This window comes from Phyllostomus hastatus, unplaced genomic scaffold (genome assembly GCF_019186645.2).
Source record: "Phyllostomus hastatus isolate PE091 unplaced genomic scaffold, TTU_PhHast_1.1 phas_contig_86, whole genome shotgun sequence".
NCBI classification, from domain to species: domain Eukaryota; kingdom Metazoa; phylum Chordata; class Mammalia; order Chiroptera; family Phyllostomidae; genus Phyllostomus; species Phyllostomus hastatus.
In genome coordinates this window covers 67,668,917-67,682,844 of record NW_025333977.1, presented here as the reverse complement: position 1 = coordinate 67,682,844, position 13,928 = coordinate 67,668,917, and the positions used below count along the sequence as shown (strand labels likewise).

The following is a 13,928-nucleotide window of genomic DNA, read 5'->3' as shown; positions in this document are numbered from 1 at the left end:
AAGTGGGTGAAATGACTGGAAAGAGGGTAAGGGCCAGGCAAGCCCCCAGAAGTCAGGCGGCAGCAGCAGCACTGTCCCCTCTTCGACCCCTCTCCCACACACGCAGCCACGGTTGCCCTGCCCTGGCGAATACCACAGGCTCTACCCCATATGACTTAACAGGTATGCAAAAACAGAATCAAAGGGGCTCTACCTAGTACCCAGACATAGGCAGGCTGCCAAAATCAAGAGACAAAGAGCTATGGCCCAAATGAAGGGACAGAAGAGAACCCCAGATAAAGAACTAAGCGATGCTGAGATAGCCAAAGTACCAGATGCAGAGTTCAAAACACTGGTGGTCAGAATGCTCAAAGATCTCATTGAATACAGCAAAAAGCATAAAGGAAGAAATGAAGGCTCTAGTAAGGGAAATAAAGAAAAATCCACAAGTTAAGGGAAGGAAGCTGGGATTCAAATCAATGATTTGGAACATAAGGAAGAAATAAACATTCGACCAGAACAAAATGAAGAACCAAGAATTCACAAAAATGAGGAGAGTTTTAGAAGACCCTGGGGCATCTCTAAAAGGGTCAATATCTGAATCATAGGGGTGCCAGAAGGAGAAGAGGAAGAGCATGAAATTGAAAACTTATTTGAGAAAATGAAAGAAAACTTCCCTAATTTGGCAAAGGAAATAGATATATAAGTCCAGGAAGCATTGAGACTCCCAAACAAGTTGGACCCAAAGAGATCCACACCAAGACACATCATAATTAAAATGTCAAAGATTAAAGATAAGGAGAGATTCTTAAAAGCAGCAAGAGAAAGTCAGAGTTATCTACAAAGGAGTTCCCATAAGATTATCAGCTGATTTCTCAACAGAAACCTTACAGGAAAAAGGGGGCTGGAAAGAAGTACCGTATTCAAAGTCATGAAAGGCAAGGACCTACTCTATCCAGCAAAGCTATCATTTAGAATTGAAGGATAGATAAGTGCTTCCCAGACAAGATAAAGCTAAAGAAGTTTATCATCACCAAGCCCTTATTATATGAAATGTTAAAGGGACTTATTTAGGAAAAAGAAGATCAAAACTATGAACATTAAAATGACAACAAACTCACAACTAACAACAACTGAATCTAAAAACCAAAACCAAAACCAAAACCAAAACCAAACTAAGCAAACAACTAGAACAGGAATAGAATCATAGATACGGAGATCATTTGGAGGGTTTCAGCTGGGAAGGAAGAGGGAGAATGGTGGAAAAGGTGCAGGGATTTAGAAGCGTCATTGGGTAGGTTAGACAGGGGGAGGTTAAGAACAGTATAGGAAATGGAGAAGCCAAAGAACTTAAATGCACAACCCATGGATGTGAACTAAGGCGGGGGGGTTGCTGGAGGGAAGGAGGCAACCAGGTGGAGGGGGACAAAGGGGGAAAAATTGGGACAACTTTAATAGCATAGTCAATAAAATATACTAAAAAAACTATGAACAACAAAGTGGCAATAAATACGTACCTGTCAACAACTGATTCTAAAAAACAAAGTTAGCAAACAAGAAAAGGGACAGAATAATGGATACAGAGAGCATTTTGATGGTTGCCAGATGGGATGGGGGTGGGGGGAATGGGTGAGGAGGTGAGAGGATTAAGAAGTACAAATAGGTAGTTACAGAATAGCCATGGAGACATAAAGTACAGTATAGGAAATGGAGCAGCCAAAGAACTTACAGACATGACCCATGGACATGGACAATGGTGGGGTGACTGCCTGAGGGAGTGGGTGTGCTGGGTGGAGCTGGGCAGAGGGGGAAAATTGGGACAACTATAACAGCATAATCAATAAAATATAATAAGAAATAATTTTGCATCAAGGGGATGCCTATAAAAATGTATGGCTTTTCCTTGAAGAGCTGACTTTAGTTAGTACTCTTGTTCTGTTAGACATGCTAGGACTTTTTTTTTCCTATATGTTGGAAAATGGTCTGTGTGTGTGTGTGTGTGTGCTGATATGGGTACATTTCTTTCTTTTTTAATTTATTTTTTATTTGCACCCTAACCAAGGATCAAACCCATAACCTAGGTGTGTACCCTGAGTGGGATCAAATCCACAACCTTCTGTGCGTGGAAGGATGCTCCAACCAACTCCGCCACCTGGCCAAGGCGAAACTTTTCTTTATGACAGACACAACGTACCACTTTCCCATGTGAAGAACATGAGTGAGAATTCACCATTTTCTGAATCAATGTAACTCATTACTGCTATCTTGAATAGATGTTTTGAAGTAAAAATAAACAGCAAAGTGTATTACCAATATTATGTCAAGTACATTAGAGGTTATTTTATTAATTTATTTTTCACAGTCTTTCTTAAAGGGCTAAATTTCCTTGACTGGAGTCTGATGTGAAGTTTCTGGGTATACAGTGGGAGGTAGATAATAGTGCAAAAGGACTAACAGTTGACTGGTTTTGCTCCGATCTTGTTTCTGCTGCTTCCTGCCTGTGCGACCTTATGCTAGTTACACAACCTCTGCTGACTTGGTTTCCTCAACTGTGAAATGGAGAAATCACAAGGCTGTGGTGAGGAGAAAGTGAGGAGTCTATGACACACCCAGCTAGCATTGTACCTGACAGACAGAACTCAATTCAAGGCTTGCTACTGTTAGTTCGGGACAAGCGTTAGACAAGGGCATATACTTTGTTCCCTTTTGCTCATGTGTCCCTGGACCATAAGAAACAGCCCTAGGTCTCAATTATCTTCACAGAATGAAATAACTTCCTTTGGGTCCTCTGCTTGTCTACAGAGCAAAGAAAGGTACAGGCTCAAGCAGAGGTGTCAGGGATTCCCCCTGCCCACTGCCTTGAGCCTCTCCACCCAAATTAGTGTCAAAGGAGAGAGCTTTAGGCATAAATTACTTAAATAATTGCTTTTGTTCTTTGCTTCTATAGCCACAGTAACAAAAATTCCAGTATCCTTTTAAACCAGGATTAATTCTCTCTCCAGGAGCACCGTGGTATAAATTACAGTTGACTTAGTGTAAAAAAGCAGAGAGTAGCATACCGAGCCCCAAAGAAAGCCATGGGAGAACCTGGATCACCAGCTCCCTAAACTTGGGGAACTTGCTCCCTCTCTTCGGGCCTCAGTTTCCCCATTCATTAAGGGAACAGTATTGTTCTAGGACACATTCCCAAATCTAGAGCCTCATCTGGTCCCCAACTCTCCAGCCTCCCGCTCCCCAAGGCGCAACTGGTTTATTTCCTTTAACAGCAAAAACCAATCAACCAACCAACCAACCAACCAACCAGCCTTTGGGTGATGCAGCACCCACCCAGCTGCCGGTGGGTGGGGAGGTGGGTGGGGAGCCAGAGCCTAGCGCTTCGCCCGGGAGCGTGTGCACGCTGCCCCGCCCCCAGCCAGCGCTGCCGGGGCTCGCGGCCACGCGCAACAGGCCTGGCGGGTGAGTGGAGCGGGCAGGGCCTGGTGCTTTGCGCTGCCACTGGTGGGGCCTTGCGCGGCCTCCCGTAGTGCGAGCGCGGGTGTTGGCGTGGGGGAGATGAGGGGATCCTCTCGGCCCTTCCCCGGGGCTCCAGCCGGAGCTTCCCTTGGCCGGGCCTGGGACGGTGGGCGCGGGTATTTGCGGGACTGGGGACGCCCGCCCGCAGAGCTGTGTGATTCCGGGGCGGGGACAGCGTGGGCACGCCCAGCCTAACGCCGCCTGGGTCCGAGAGTCGGCAGGCTGTGGCCTGGGCACCGGGAGTAGCCCACGTGCTCGGCCCGCGGTCTGGAGACGGGGACGAGCGCACAGAAAGTTTGGAGGCTGAGCCGGCGGCGCGGCTGGGCTGTGTGCGAGCGCGGCCGCCACGTGGGCTTTGCTCCCCGGGTTCAGGTCAGGCCTGAGCGACAGGCTTCACACGGAGGAAATCTGGGGTCGGGGGCGAGGGGGGCGAGGGCAGCGGCGTCTCGCTGTCCCACCCTGACTTGAAATGTACAGAGTAGGCTATACTCTTCATACTCTTCCTAATCATTCGTCACTAGATTTTTCTCGAATGGCTGCCTGACAGTCGGGTTGTCCAACAGGTTAGTCAGACCAGGCTGTTGACTGTGTTTTCAGAAGTATAGTCTCGGGAGTCATGAGATTGAGTTACTCCACTAATTAGCTATAAATTCAACTCCAGGCCTTAAGTGGAGGAGCCTGGTTCACCCGGCTTCTACCACCATCCCTTTCCTTTGCCTCCCTGGCCTCATCCTTTGTAATGTTATGGTCACCAAAGTACATTAATGAGGTGCAGTCGTCGTCCCCCCCCCCCCCCCCGCCGCCCGCCTCTAAAATTGAACTGAAAAAAAAAAATAACTGCTAATCACAGCTTTAGGTCAACAGGAGAACCAGTTTTCCCTCTCTGAATTGATAAGGTATTTCGGAAGGCCTGAACAACCTTGTTACAGGCAATACATCATTTCTGTAAGGTAGAGGTGTGTGTGTGTGTGTTTAATTGAGTTGAGTTTGACTGTCATTCTCACTGTTAGTGGATCTAAAATTTATATAGAGAATATACTATGTTAATGCAGGTTCGTGGGCCCCAGCTACCGGAAGTGCTAATCCAGTAGGCTTGATGTAGAGCCCAGAAATGTGCACGTTAACCAGCGTTCCTGGTGACTCCACCGCGCTGTGAAATGCAGCCCTGGAGATGATGCGGACACACCTCCCTCCCCGGATGGGTGATAACCGCTGGGGGCTAAAGTGCTTTTCAGCTGTGACAATGCTGCTGAACACCAAAGGGCCAGCTGCTGTCAGAAGAATAGTCCCTGCTGAACAAACCATGTTTCCCTCAACTTTGTTTTCTGTAAGGCTTTTGAGATTTTTCTCTAAGGTTATATACAAAGGAAGAAAAAAAGGGGGCGGGAATTAATCCAGCAAACATCTCCCGGACTCCTCCTATGTGCCCATCTCTCTGCTAGTGTTCTGGGAGTGTGCAGATAACCTGTCCTTTCCCTTACGAAGTTGTGTTAGCACTTCTTGTCAGTGCGTGTTCCCATAGGCAGGGTTAGGACACTGTAGAATAGGTATCAATATTGATTTTCTTAGAGTTTTAGTCCTTTAGAGTTGTTTAGATTCGTTTATTATTATTTTTAAAAATCTGTGGGTACTTAGTAATATATGAACTTTGAATCTTTTGATTTAATCATTTTACATTTTAATGATTATAGTCACCTCAAATTGGACAATTGCTTTTTTCTTTTTTTACTCTTTCTAATTGAAATAGAATTGACATAGAACATTATATTAGTTTCAGGGTACAACATAATAATCCAGTATTTATATAAATTGCTTTTTAAAAGCTTGCTTTTTCCCCCTGTACTCTATAAAAATATCTACTGTCACTTCTGTTTGCTTGGTCTGTGAGATTTATAGGCAGACTTGTTTTGGCTGTACTTTTCTGGACAAAGCATTCTCTTGGTTATTATATTTCTTAGATTCTAAGACATACTTTTTTACTGTTTCTGAAATTGTGATGCCTCTTACAATTTTTTTAATGCTCTGCATGGTATAGAATGTCATTTCTTCTTCCCTCCACTTCTCAAAGGCTGTTAAAAAGAACTGTTATTTTACACAATGGGTGTAAGAATCAGAGAAACAGTATATTTCCTCAGTAACCTCTAAGTTAGGTTCCTATGAACTGAACCTCAAATCATTTCAATGTGAACATAGAGAGATGGTAAGTGATGTCACTTTTGGCAGTTTAAGTAGTGGAATCTATATTCTAACATAAGCATTTGTTATGCAGTGTTAGGGTTTATTTGTTAGTGATCATAGATGGAAAAAGTGCTGTAAGTGATTTTATTTTTGGCTTAAGTATTCCACGTACTTTGTTTAACTACACTTTCTGGGAAATGTGCATATACTGTGTTCATACATTGTGCTTACAGAAAAACCTTTCACTTGTATCTTCCTGCTGCTCACATCCCTTAAATTTTAAACTGACTGATTGTGAGGAATAAGAGATGTGTGGCTGAATATGAAATTACTTTGACATCCTTGGGTACTTTCAATGACACAAACCTTCTGAAACAATCTGTTTTTAAAAATTAAAAATGTGAGCAAAGTATTGGGGCTCCCCAAGACCATTCCTGGGTTCGGTGACTTGCTAAGACTCCCAGCTGATTGATTACAGCAAAAGGAGACCAAGTGCTTAATTGTTCCAGCAACTAGTTGTGACAGCTACACAGTTGCCAAACAGGGAAGCTCATTAGACACTCGGAGCCCAGGATTTTCTTTCTTTTTTTTTAAAACTGCAAGCTGGTTACCTAAGTGCCCTCTGCCTGGAACTACCAAAATCCCAGACTCCCAGAAGGAAAACAGATGGTCAGGATAAGCCACATTGTTTGCACAAGCAGTTGAGGCACAGTGAGTCACTCTTACCATTTACATGGAGGCGGGGACTCCTGAATTTAGAATTCCCTGATGTCAACCATAAGCTTGGCCTTTCATAGAACAACACTGCTCTTTGCTAATCCGTTTTCATACCTGAGTTCCAAGTACTAGCAATACTTCGTCTCACTGAAGTCTTGATTCTTTGGTTGAGAAATCAAAATGGCCTGGAAGACTTAGAAATAGGAGACATTTTAAGCAAACGTTGGATGATGTAACATAAAATACTAAAGTTAATTTTTTTCTAAGCTTAAACCCTTACCCCTCCAGTGCAAGCGATTAGTGTCTGTTTTTGTTAGTGTCCAACCATCATCCTGTTTCCCCACCAGAAGCACTTGGTCTGAGCTGTCAGTGGATGCAAACTTTAGAAGCTAAAATGAGGTCGCTAGAGAGTTTTGTATTTTGACATTTCCACTTCCCAATTTGTTCAATTTACATTTTGGTTGCATTGTAAAGGTTTATTTATAAATTAGTTGTTGCAGTATTTAACAAATTGTTCCAGGGTTTATTCCCAGGCCACACTACTTAATCCACATTGTAGCTCAAATACAGCTTTGTTGTAATGACAGAGGCGCAGGAAACAGTGTTCTTGCAATTCTGACAACTCAACCAACTGTGAAACCATACTATCTATAAATAAGTTACTGGTTTCTGAAGTGCAGATTTTTTAAAGCTTGTTTTGGGGACAGAGACTCTAAGAATCTGATGAAAGCAATGGATGCCCCTGCCAGCCCCTCCTAGGAAAAAAAAAGTTTAAATAGAAATTTGTAGTTTCCAGAAATTCATATAATTTGAATTACCAGATGGAGGGCACCTGCATAAGTGTGCCTGTAGCTGTGGTGTGGGGGCAGTTCTGAGAGGGTTGCCAGTGCCTGGGAGGCAGCGCTGCTCTTCCTCCCGTGCTGTGCGGTCGGCCTGCCCACCGGCAGCAGCTCACTGCCCGGGTGCTCTAGTTAGACGCGCGGAATCTCAGCCCCGCCGGTCCGCCGCAGTTGCAGGTGCCCAGCGAGGTGCGTGCACGTTCGAGATGGGGGAGTGCTGTGGAAGAGGTTATTGATGTCGGGATTTAATGTTGAAAGTTACAGCTTTTTACAGATGTGGCATATAACTACCTTTAGCCTCCACTTTTCAGCTTCTAGTTAGTTTTTTCTTATTTTAAGTGGGGGAGATTCTGATAAAGTGGCACTTCTCAGGGATAAGCTGAGATTTGGGGAGTGAGGAGGTTCACCTGGTTGAAGAAGACATGGGAGCTGGCAACTTCTTGCTGCAGCCACCAGGTGACACCACTGGCCAGGACGTGTTAGCTGCCTGACAGCAGATGGGGGTGGAGGGTTGCTGTGGCGGAGCCCCTGTCTGCGGGCAGCTGTGAGTAGCTTTGAGTCAAGTGTTTGTAACTCAAAGTACATCTTGTTAGACTGGGGACCTGGGGGTGATTGAAGCCAAATGAAAGATTTTTGATCTTGCTGTGTCAATGGCCACAGGCTAAAACTGTGACTAGGAATTGCTGGGATAGTTGAATCATTTAAATTGGGATAATTATACTTCTTAATAAACAAAGAATGAATCCCACAACTTAGTGGACAAGGAAAACATGCTTTCCCTTAGATGAATGTGTAATCTGGCGTTTGAGGCTGAATCATGTTTTGGAAGAAATGGTGTTGGCGGAAGGTTGTATCGCATCCCAGAGGACCAGGCCTTGACTCACAAAGAGTCTCCTGAGGGCGTCATGGTCACGCAGCTGTGTGTGCACGATCTGCTAACGCCAACACGTGTTCTTTGTTCTTTCGGTAGGTTTGCATTTCCTCACGGCGTGGTCTTGAAGACAGAACGATGCCAAAGAAAGCAAAGTCTATGGGGCCTGGGAAGGAAGAGGGGCCAGTTCCTCGGAAACAGCTGAAGGTGGAGGCAGCTGGGGGGCCCTCCTTTTTAAACTTTGACAGCCCCAGTGATTTGTTTGAAAGTTTAATTTCGCCCATCAAGACAGAGACTTTTTTCAAGGAATTCTGGGAACAGAAGCCCCTTCTTGTTCAGAGAGATGACCCTGCGCTGGCCGCATATTACCAATCCCTTTTCAAGTTGTCAGATCTGAAGAGTCTGTGCAGCCGGGGTATGTACTATGGAAGAGACATAAATGTCTGCCGGTGTGTCAATGGGAAGAAGAAGGTTTTAAATAAAGATGGCAAAGTGCACTTTCTTCAGCTGAGAAAAGATTTTGATCAGAAAAGGGCAACAATTCAGTTTCACCAACCTCAGAGATTTAAGGTAACAGGTGTTCCCCATTGCAGAATCCTTGTGTGTATTAAAGTGTTAACATTTGGCCGCAGCTCAGCTCAGGGATGAACTTGTGGTTTGAAGATGATTTGCTTCTTACCAGCTTGAGAAGAGGTAGCACCTGTTCCGTCTTCAAATGCATCCCAAATTAGGAGACTTGATGTTATCTTTTGGCTGAATTGTTAGAAAATACCCACCATTCAAGATGGACATGGCTGGGTGTCATAGAGTTGAAAAAACTAAATTATATTGCTAGTTTATAATGCTTCTTAAAGTACTGTTCTGCCTCCAGGAGCATGTTCTGTGCACTAGTTTACATTTTGGTATGTGGTAGACATTTCTGTTGCGTTTGTCCTGCCATAATTTAAGTCATGATAGAATGAAGGCGGTCATTTTCTTGTAGTTGCCTCCCTTTACAGGCTTCAGAGCCATGGCCAGGCACATACCAAATGCGTGTTCGAGAAATAGATTTCACCCTATGAGCAGCAGCGCCCCCATGTGGCAGTGAGGAGCTGGGCCCTGCAAGGCTGCTCCTGGGGCGGCAGTCGTAGGCGTAGGAGAGCTTTCATTTGCAAGTCTGGAAGACTGATGCACTTTGTATTTTTCTATATCAGTGATTGACATTTGAGAAGTCATTCGCCTCCTCTGTGCTCTGTTTCGACATTTATAAAATGCAGACTCAGGATAAGCCTATATACCTTTGTAGAGGTTTGAGGTCTGTACGTCACAGGTGGCCTGGAACAAGCAGTGGCCTGTTCTAAGTTTTAGTTTTCTCCGCATTAAGAAGTCTGCTTCTGTGACCCATGGTGAATCAAAGTGACAGCATGGGAGGAGAAGGAAGAGGGGTTCTGGAGGTTCTGTGTGGAGGAGCGTAGTTCTAGCTGTGTTGGTGGCTCCTGGGACTTTGTCACCTGTTACCAGTAATGTTTCCCATGACTGAACCCAAGAGACAGCTTGTTAGATCCCATTATGTCCATCTGGTGCATAATCAAATTTGGTGAATGATTCCCTTTCTTGTCTAAAGGATCCTGAACCTGTGTGTACTCTAGATAAAGTTTAAGTGCTCTTAGATTTTTCAGTACAAGTTCTGATTCCCGATATTACATCTCAATCATTCAAAGTTAAAATGTCCCTGAAATGCCAAGCTTCTGGCTCAAGCACCCAAAAGGAATGTAGAAATCACTTGCCAAACTAAGTAATGATTTGAATTCAGTGTTGCTTTTCTCTGAGTTAGTTCTTGACTCTTTACCTGGGTAGAAGCAGCACTTTTAAAATTTTATTATATTTTTGAAGTAGCACTTTAAAAAAAAGATTTTATTTGTTTTTAGGGAGAGGGGAAGGGAGGGAGAAAGAGAGGGAGAGAAACATTGATGTATGAGAAACATTGGTTGCCTCTTGCACACCCCAGCCGGGGACCTGGCCTGCAGCCGAGGCATGGGCCCTGGCTGGAATCTAACTGGCGACCTTTCGGTTCTCAGGACAGTGGTCGCCCCACTGAGTCACACCAGTAAGGGCTGAAGCAGCACTTTTAAGAGAGTGGGTTTTACAGACCTAAAAACTGTGGACATAAAAGATCAGTGAAGTTGATTACATGTAATTTGATTACAATTTAGTAGAAAGTTATTTGTCACGTGGGGTGTTCTCTGTGGCTGCCTTTTCTCTGCTTTAGAATCATCTTGGGCTTTTCTCTGCTTATTTACTTAAGCCTTGCACATTCCTCCTTCCCAGTTCCAGGTGGCCAAGAATGTTTTTGTTTTTGTTTTGTTTTGTTTTTGTCCTGTGGACTCAGCTCTTTGGCCATGTTTATTAAAACAGGAAGGACGAGCTTCCCAAGTCTAAACTCAGCCTCCAGGCTAGACTAGGACGCTGCATGGTGTTCTGGTCTTTCCAATGCCAGTAGTTGAGAGACTTCTAAGCTGTAGGAGCTCATCCTCTTACACTAGAATCTGGTTCTAAGTATTATTTTATGAGGAAGTTGAATGATGTGTGTGTTTGTTTAAGAATGGTCATATTAATATCAGGATAGAAGTGTAGAGGGCAGGTCATCCCCTTGTTTATTGGGTCTTAGAACGTGCACACCTCATTCTGGAAATGAGTCAACCAGAAAGCTGTAAGTAGGTGGGGGATAGTTGCTTTGTTCCCCATCTACTTTGTATAATCCATATATCAAACATCTGGGTGAGTTTACCACGCACTTACATGTGTATTAACTTTTTCTGTAAGATTTTATTTATTTTTAGAAAGGGAAGGGAGGGAGAAAGAGAAGGAGAAAAGTATCAGTATGTGGTTGCCTCTCGAGTGCCTCCTACTCGGGACTTGGCCCACAACTCAGGCATGTTCCCTAGACTGGGAATCAAACCAGTGACCCTTTGGTTTGCAGGCTGGCACTCAATCCACTGAAACACACCAGCCTGGGCTGCATGTTGAACCTTCTGACAGACACTTGAAATATAGAAGTCGTTGTGGGGTCCATTTTACATGTGAAAACCTGGAGTTGATAGGTGTGACTTTTCATAGCCACTAAGTAAAAACTTCTGACTCCAGATTTAGGGTATTTTCTTACTATACCTTGGAAGATGGTAATCGAAAGGTAGGGCTTTTGTCATGTTTGTTTTTTGCCTTTCTGTAGGTGTATGTGTAGGCTTCTGGTCTCAGCCAGGCATTCAGTTGTGACTGTGTGGGTGAGTTGGTGGAGAGAGGAGGTCATATCCACCTGGGAGAGGCCTCCCACCTTTCCCTCGTCGTTCTGGGGTTCTCCTTGGCATCTTCAGACATAATTGGGAAGACAGATTTCAGGAACCTTGGTTGTGGCTAAGTCAGTGCTGGTGAAGCAGTAACATTTACTCATATATACTGCTTTGTAATTTTAATATGATTGGAGAAAAGTTATTTATTTCATGCTATTCCCCACAGTCTTAGGTCGGGAGTCTTCATTTTACAAATAAAGAAGCTGAAGTCACCTAGCTTGTAACTATAACTTGGACTGAAATTGATTCACCTCAACTCTCTGTATAGTAGGCCACACTTGGCAGATTCAGAAGCTAGAGGCCCAGGAGAGGAGGGAAAATTGTGTAATTGATAGGGTTTTTGGTAACTTTTAAGATGAAAAGAGACATAAACTCATCAATTACAGACCCAGATGCTTGAGTTGAGAGCCATAAAGTTACCCATTTGGTCCCAAGACACCTCCCAGGCCATCAGAGAAGGGAGGCACCCTGGCCTTCCAGTGGTTGTCGTCTCTGTAAGTGTAATTACAGAGCAGGGTCCTGCTGGCCCCTCCGTGGTGTGAACTAGACTCCTTGGGAGCTCTGACTCTTTGGAGCTGTTCAGATGCTATTAAATTATTCTTCCTATGTTAAGTAGAACCCTTGAGTGCTGAGACCTGCAGATGGAGTAGCCCAGTGGTCTGTATAAAGATGCTTCCTGAAGCTTTCTTCATACTGACCCAGTTCTTCCTTACTTGGTATTTTTCATACTGTAGATCCCTTTTCAGTTCAGAGGTGTGGGACTGATTCCCAAGCTGTGGTCATTGGTTTACTTAGTAAATACTTTGTAAGTTTTAGTGTTTTCTACGTGTTGCTCACTGTACATTCATGTGCTTGAAACGAGGCTCCTCTGTGTCCTTTGACTTGTCTGTGTGGTGATTCCTCAGAGCGGTGTTAGAGGCTTGTGGTTAAAGGCACAGACTCTGGAGCTAGGCAGTCTGGATTTGAATCCTGGCTCCATTATTTACTAGCTGTGTGTTCTCGCCTTGGTTTCCTCATCTGTAAACGGGAGAGAATGATATTACGCACCTTATGAGACAGGGTTGTTGGGAACGTTAAGTAATTAATAAATGTAAGTTATTAGGAACAGTGCCTTGCACATAGGCAGTGCTGATAATATTTATGCAGCCTAGTTTCTACCTCCCCTCTTCACATCTGCTTTGGGAAAATCAGGCTTTTCTCTCTTGCAGGAATAGATGGCTCCTCTCGAGGCCTCTCAGCCTGACTTCGACCCCCAAGGGTGGATTAGTGATTGGAGAGGGAATGTACTCAGCGGCCCCTTTCCTCCTTCCCTCTCTGTACCCACTTCTGGGTTCATGTCTTCACCCATTGCTGTAAATATTAATTTTGTGCAGGGAATTCCCACATGTGAGTCTTTAGTCCTTACTTTTTGCCAGAACTTCAGACAGCCAGCCAGCAGCTTACTTAAAGACATCTCCATATGGGGGGTCATAGCAGCTCGAACTCAATGTTTCTAATGCAGAACATTTTTCCCCCTTTTGCAAACTTGTTCTTTATCAAGTCTTTCCCATGTCAGTGGGTGCAACTGGGAGCCAGCTGATTGTCCAAGTCAGAGACCCAGGAGTATTTTTTACTTTTCCCGTTCCCTTACCCCTTTGTATTTAGTCCATCGGCAGGTCTTATCCACGCTGCTTAAAGAGAACTTTGCCTTTTCTACTTCTCCCTCTCCCATCCCACCACCTTGGTCATTTCTTGCCAGGGCTTCTGCTTTAGTAGTTTCCCGACTGACTTCTCTTGCTTTTCAACAGTCCGTTCCCCCAGTGATAACCAGAGTGAGCTTTTAAAAATGTCAGTCAGATCATGTCAGTTCCCTGTTTAAATCCTGTGTGGCTGCAGACTGCCTGCCTCGCCAGTCTCGTTTGTGTGCTCCCCTCTTTCCATGTGTGTGCACCAGAACAGGAGATTCCCGTGGGCAGAGGTGTTGGCTCTTTTACTGGTCATTAATTCTTGGTATCTAGAACTTAATAGCTGCAGTAAAGGCTTGGTAAACAAATAAGAATGTGTTCCCCCTCTCATTGCTAATGTCTTTTTCACTTTTCCTCTTTTCTCCTCTCTTTTTTTCCTCTCCCCTCCCTTCTTTTCTCCTCTTATCTCTGCCCTCCCCCTCCCCTCCCCTTTCCTCCCCTTTTTTTCTTAAAGGATGACCTATGGAGGATCCAGGAGAAGCTTGAATGCTACTTTGGTTCCTTGGTTGGCTCGAATGTGTACATAACCCCTGCTGGATCTCAGGGCCTGCCACCCCACTATGATGATGTTGAGGTAAGAGGAAGAAAGTCGCTCGAGTTGGGGAGGAGGGTGTTGCTGTGAGCCAGGTTAGGGTGGTTGTCAGGGTTCAGTTCGCTCTTGGGCCAGGTCTCTGTCCTCTCTTCCTGTGCGGCCTCTGGAGCTCTTGACCCCCTTAGATGTTGGGCCAAATTTGCTCTCACCAAACTGGTTTCCTGTTCCTTCTCCAAGGGGAGAGGTCAT

General features: G+C 44.6%; 1 protein-coding gene across 6 annotated transcripts in view; it reads left to right on the top strand.

Moving 5' to 3' along the window:
• The first annotated feature begins 3,377 nt into the window (after positions 1-3,377).
• Positions 3,378-13,928, top strand: part of RIOX2 (ribosomal oxygenase 2) — a 30,331-nt gene continuing 19,780 nt past the window's right edge. Inside the window, exons 1-4 of one of the 6 annotated variants that reach the window (XM_045850871.1) lie at positions 3,400-3,435; positions 4,545-4,819; positions 8,197-8,667; positions 13,602-13,721. In XM_045850871.1, the coding sequence (XP_045706827.1) occupies positions 4,664-4,819; positions 8,197-8,667; positions 13,602-13,721 (747 nt within the window). In that variant the 5' untranslated portion in view covers positions 3,400-3,435; positions 4,545-4,663. Of the gene's footprint in view, positions 3,436-3,565; positions 3,865-4,544; positions 4,820-7,249; positions 7,416-8,196; positions 8,668-13,601; positions 13,722-13,928 lie in introns of those variants that run through there. The other 5 variants (XM_045850872.1, XM_045850870.1, XM_045850875.1 and 2 more) reach the window with 5 other exon arrangements.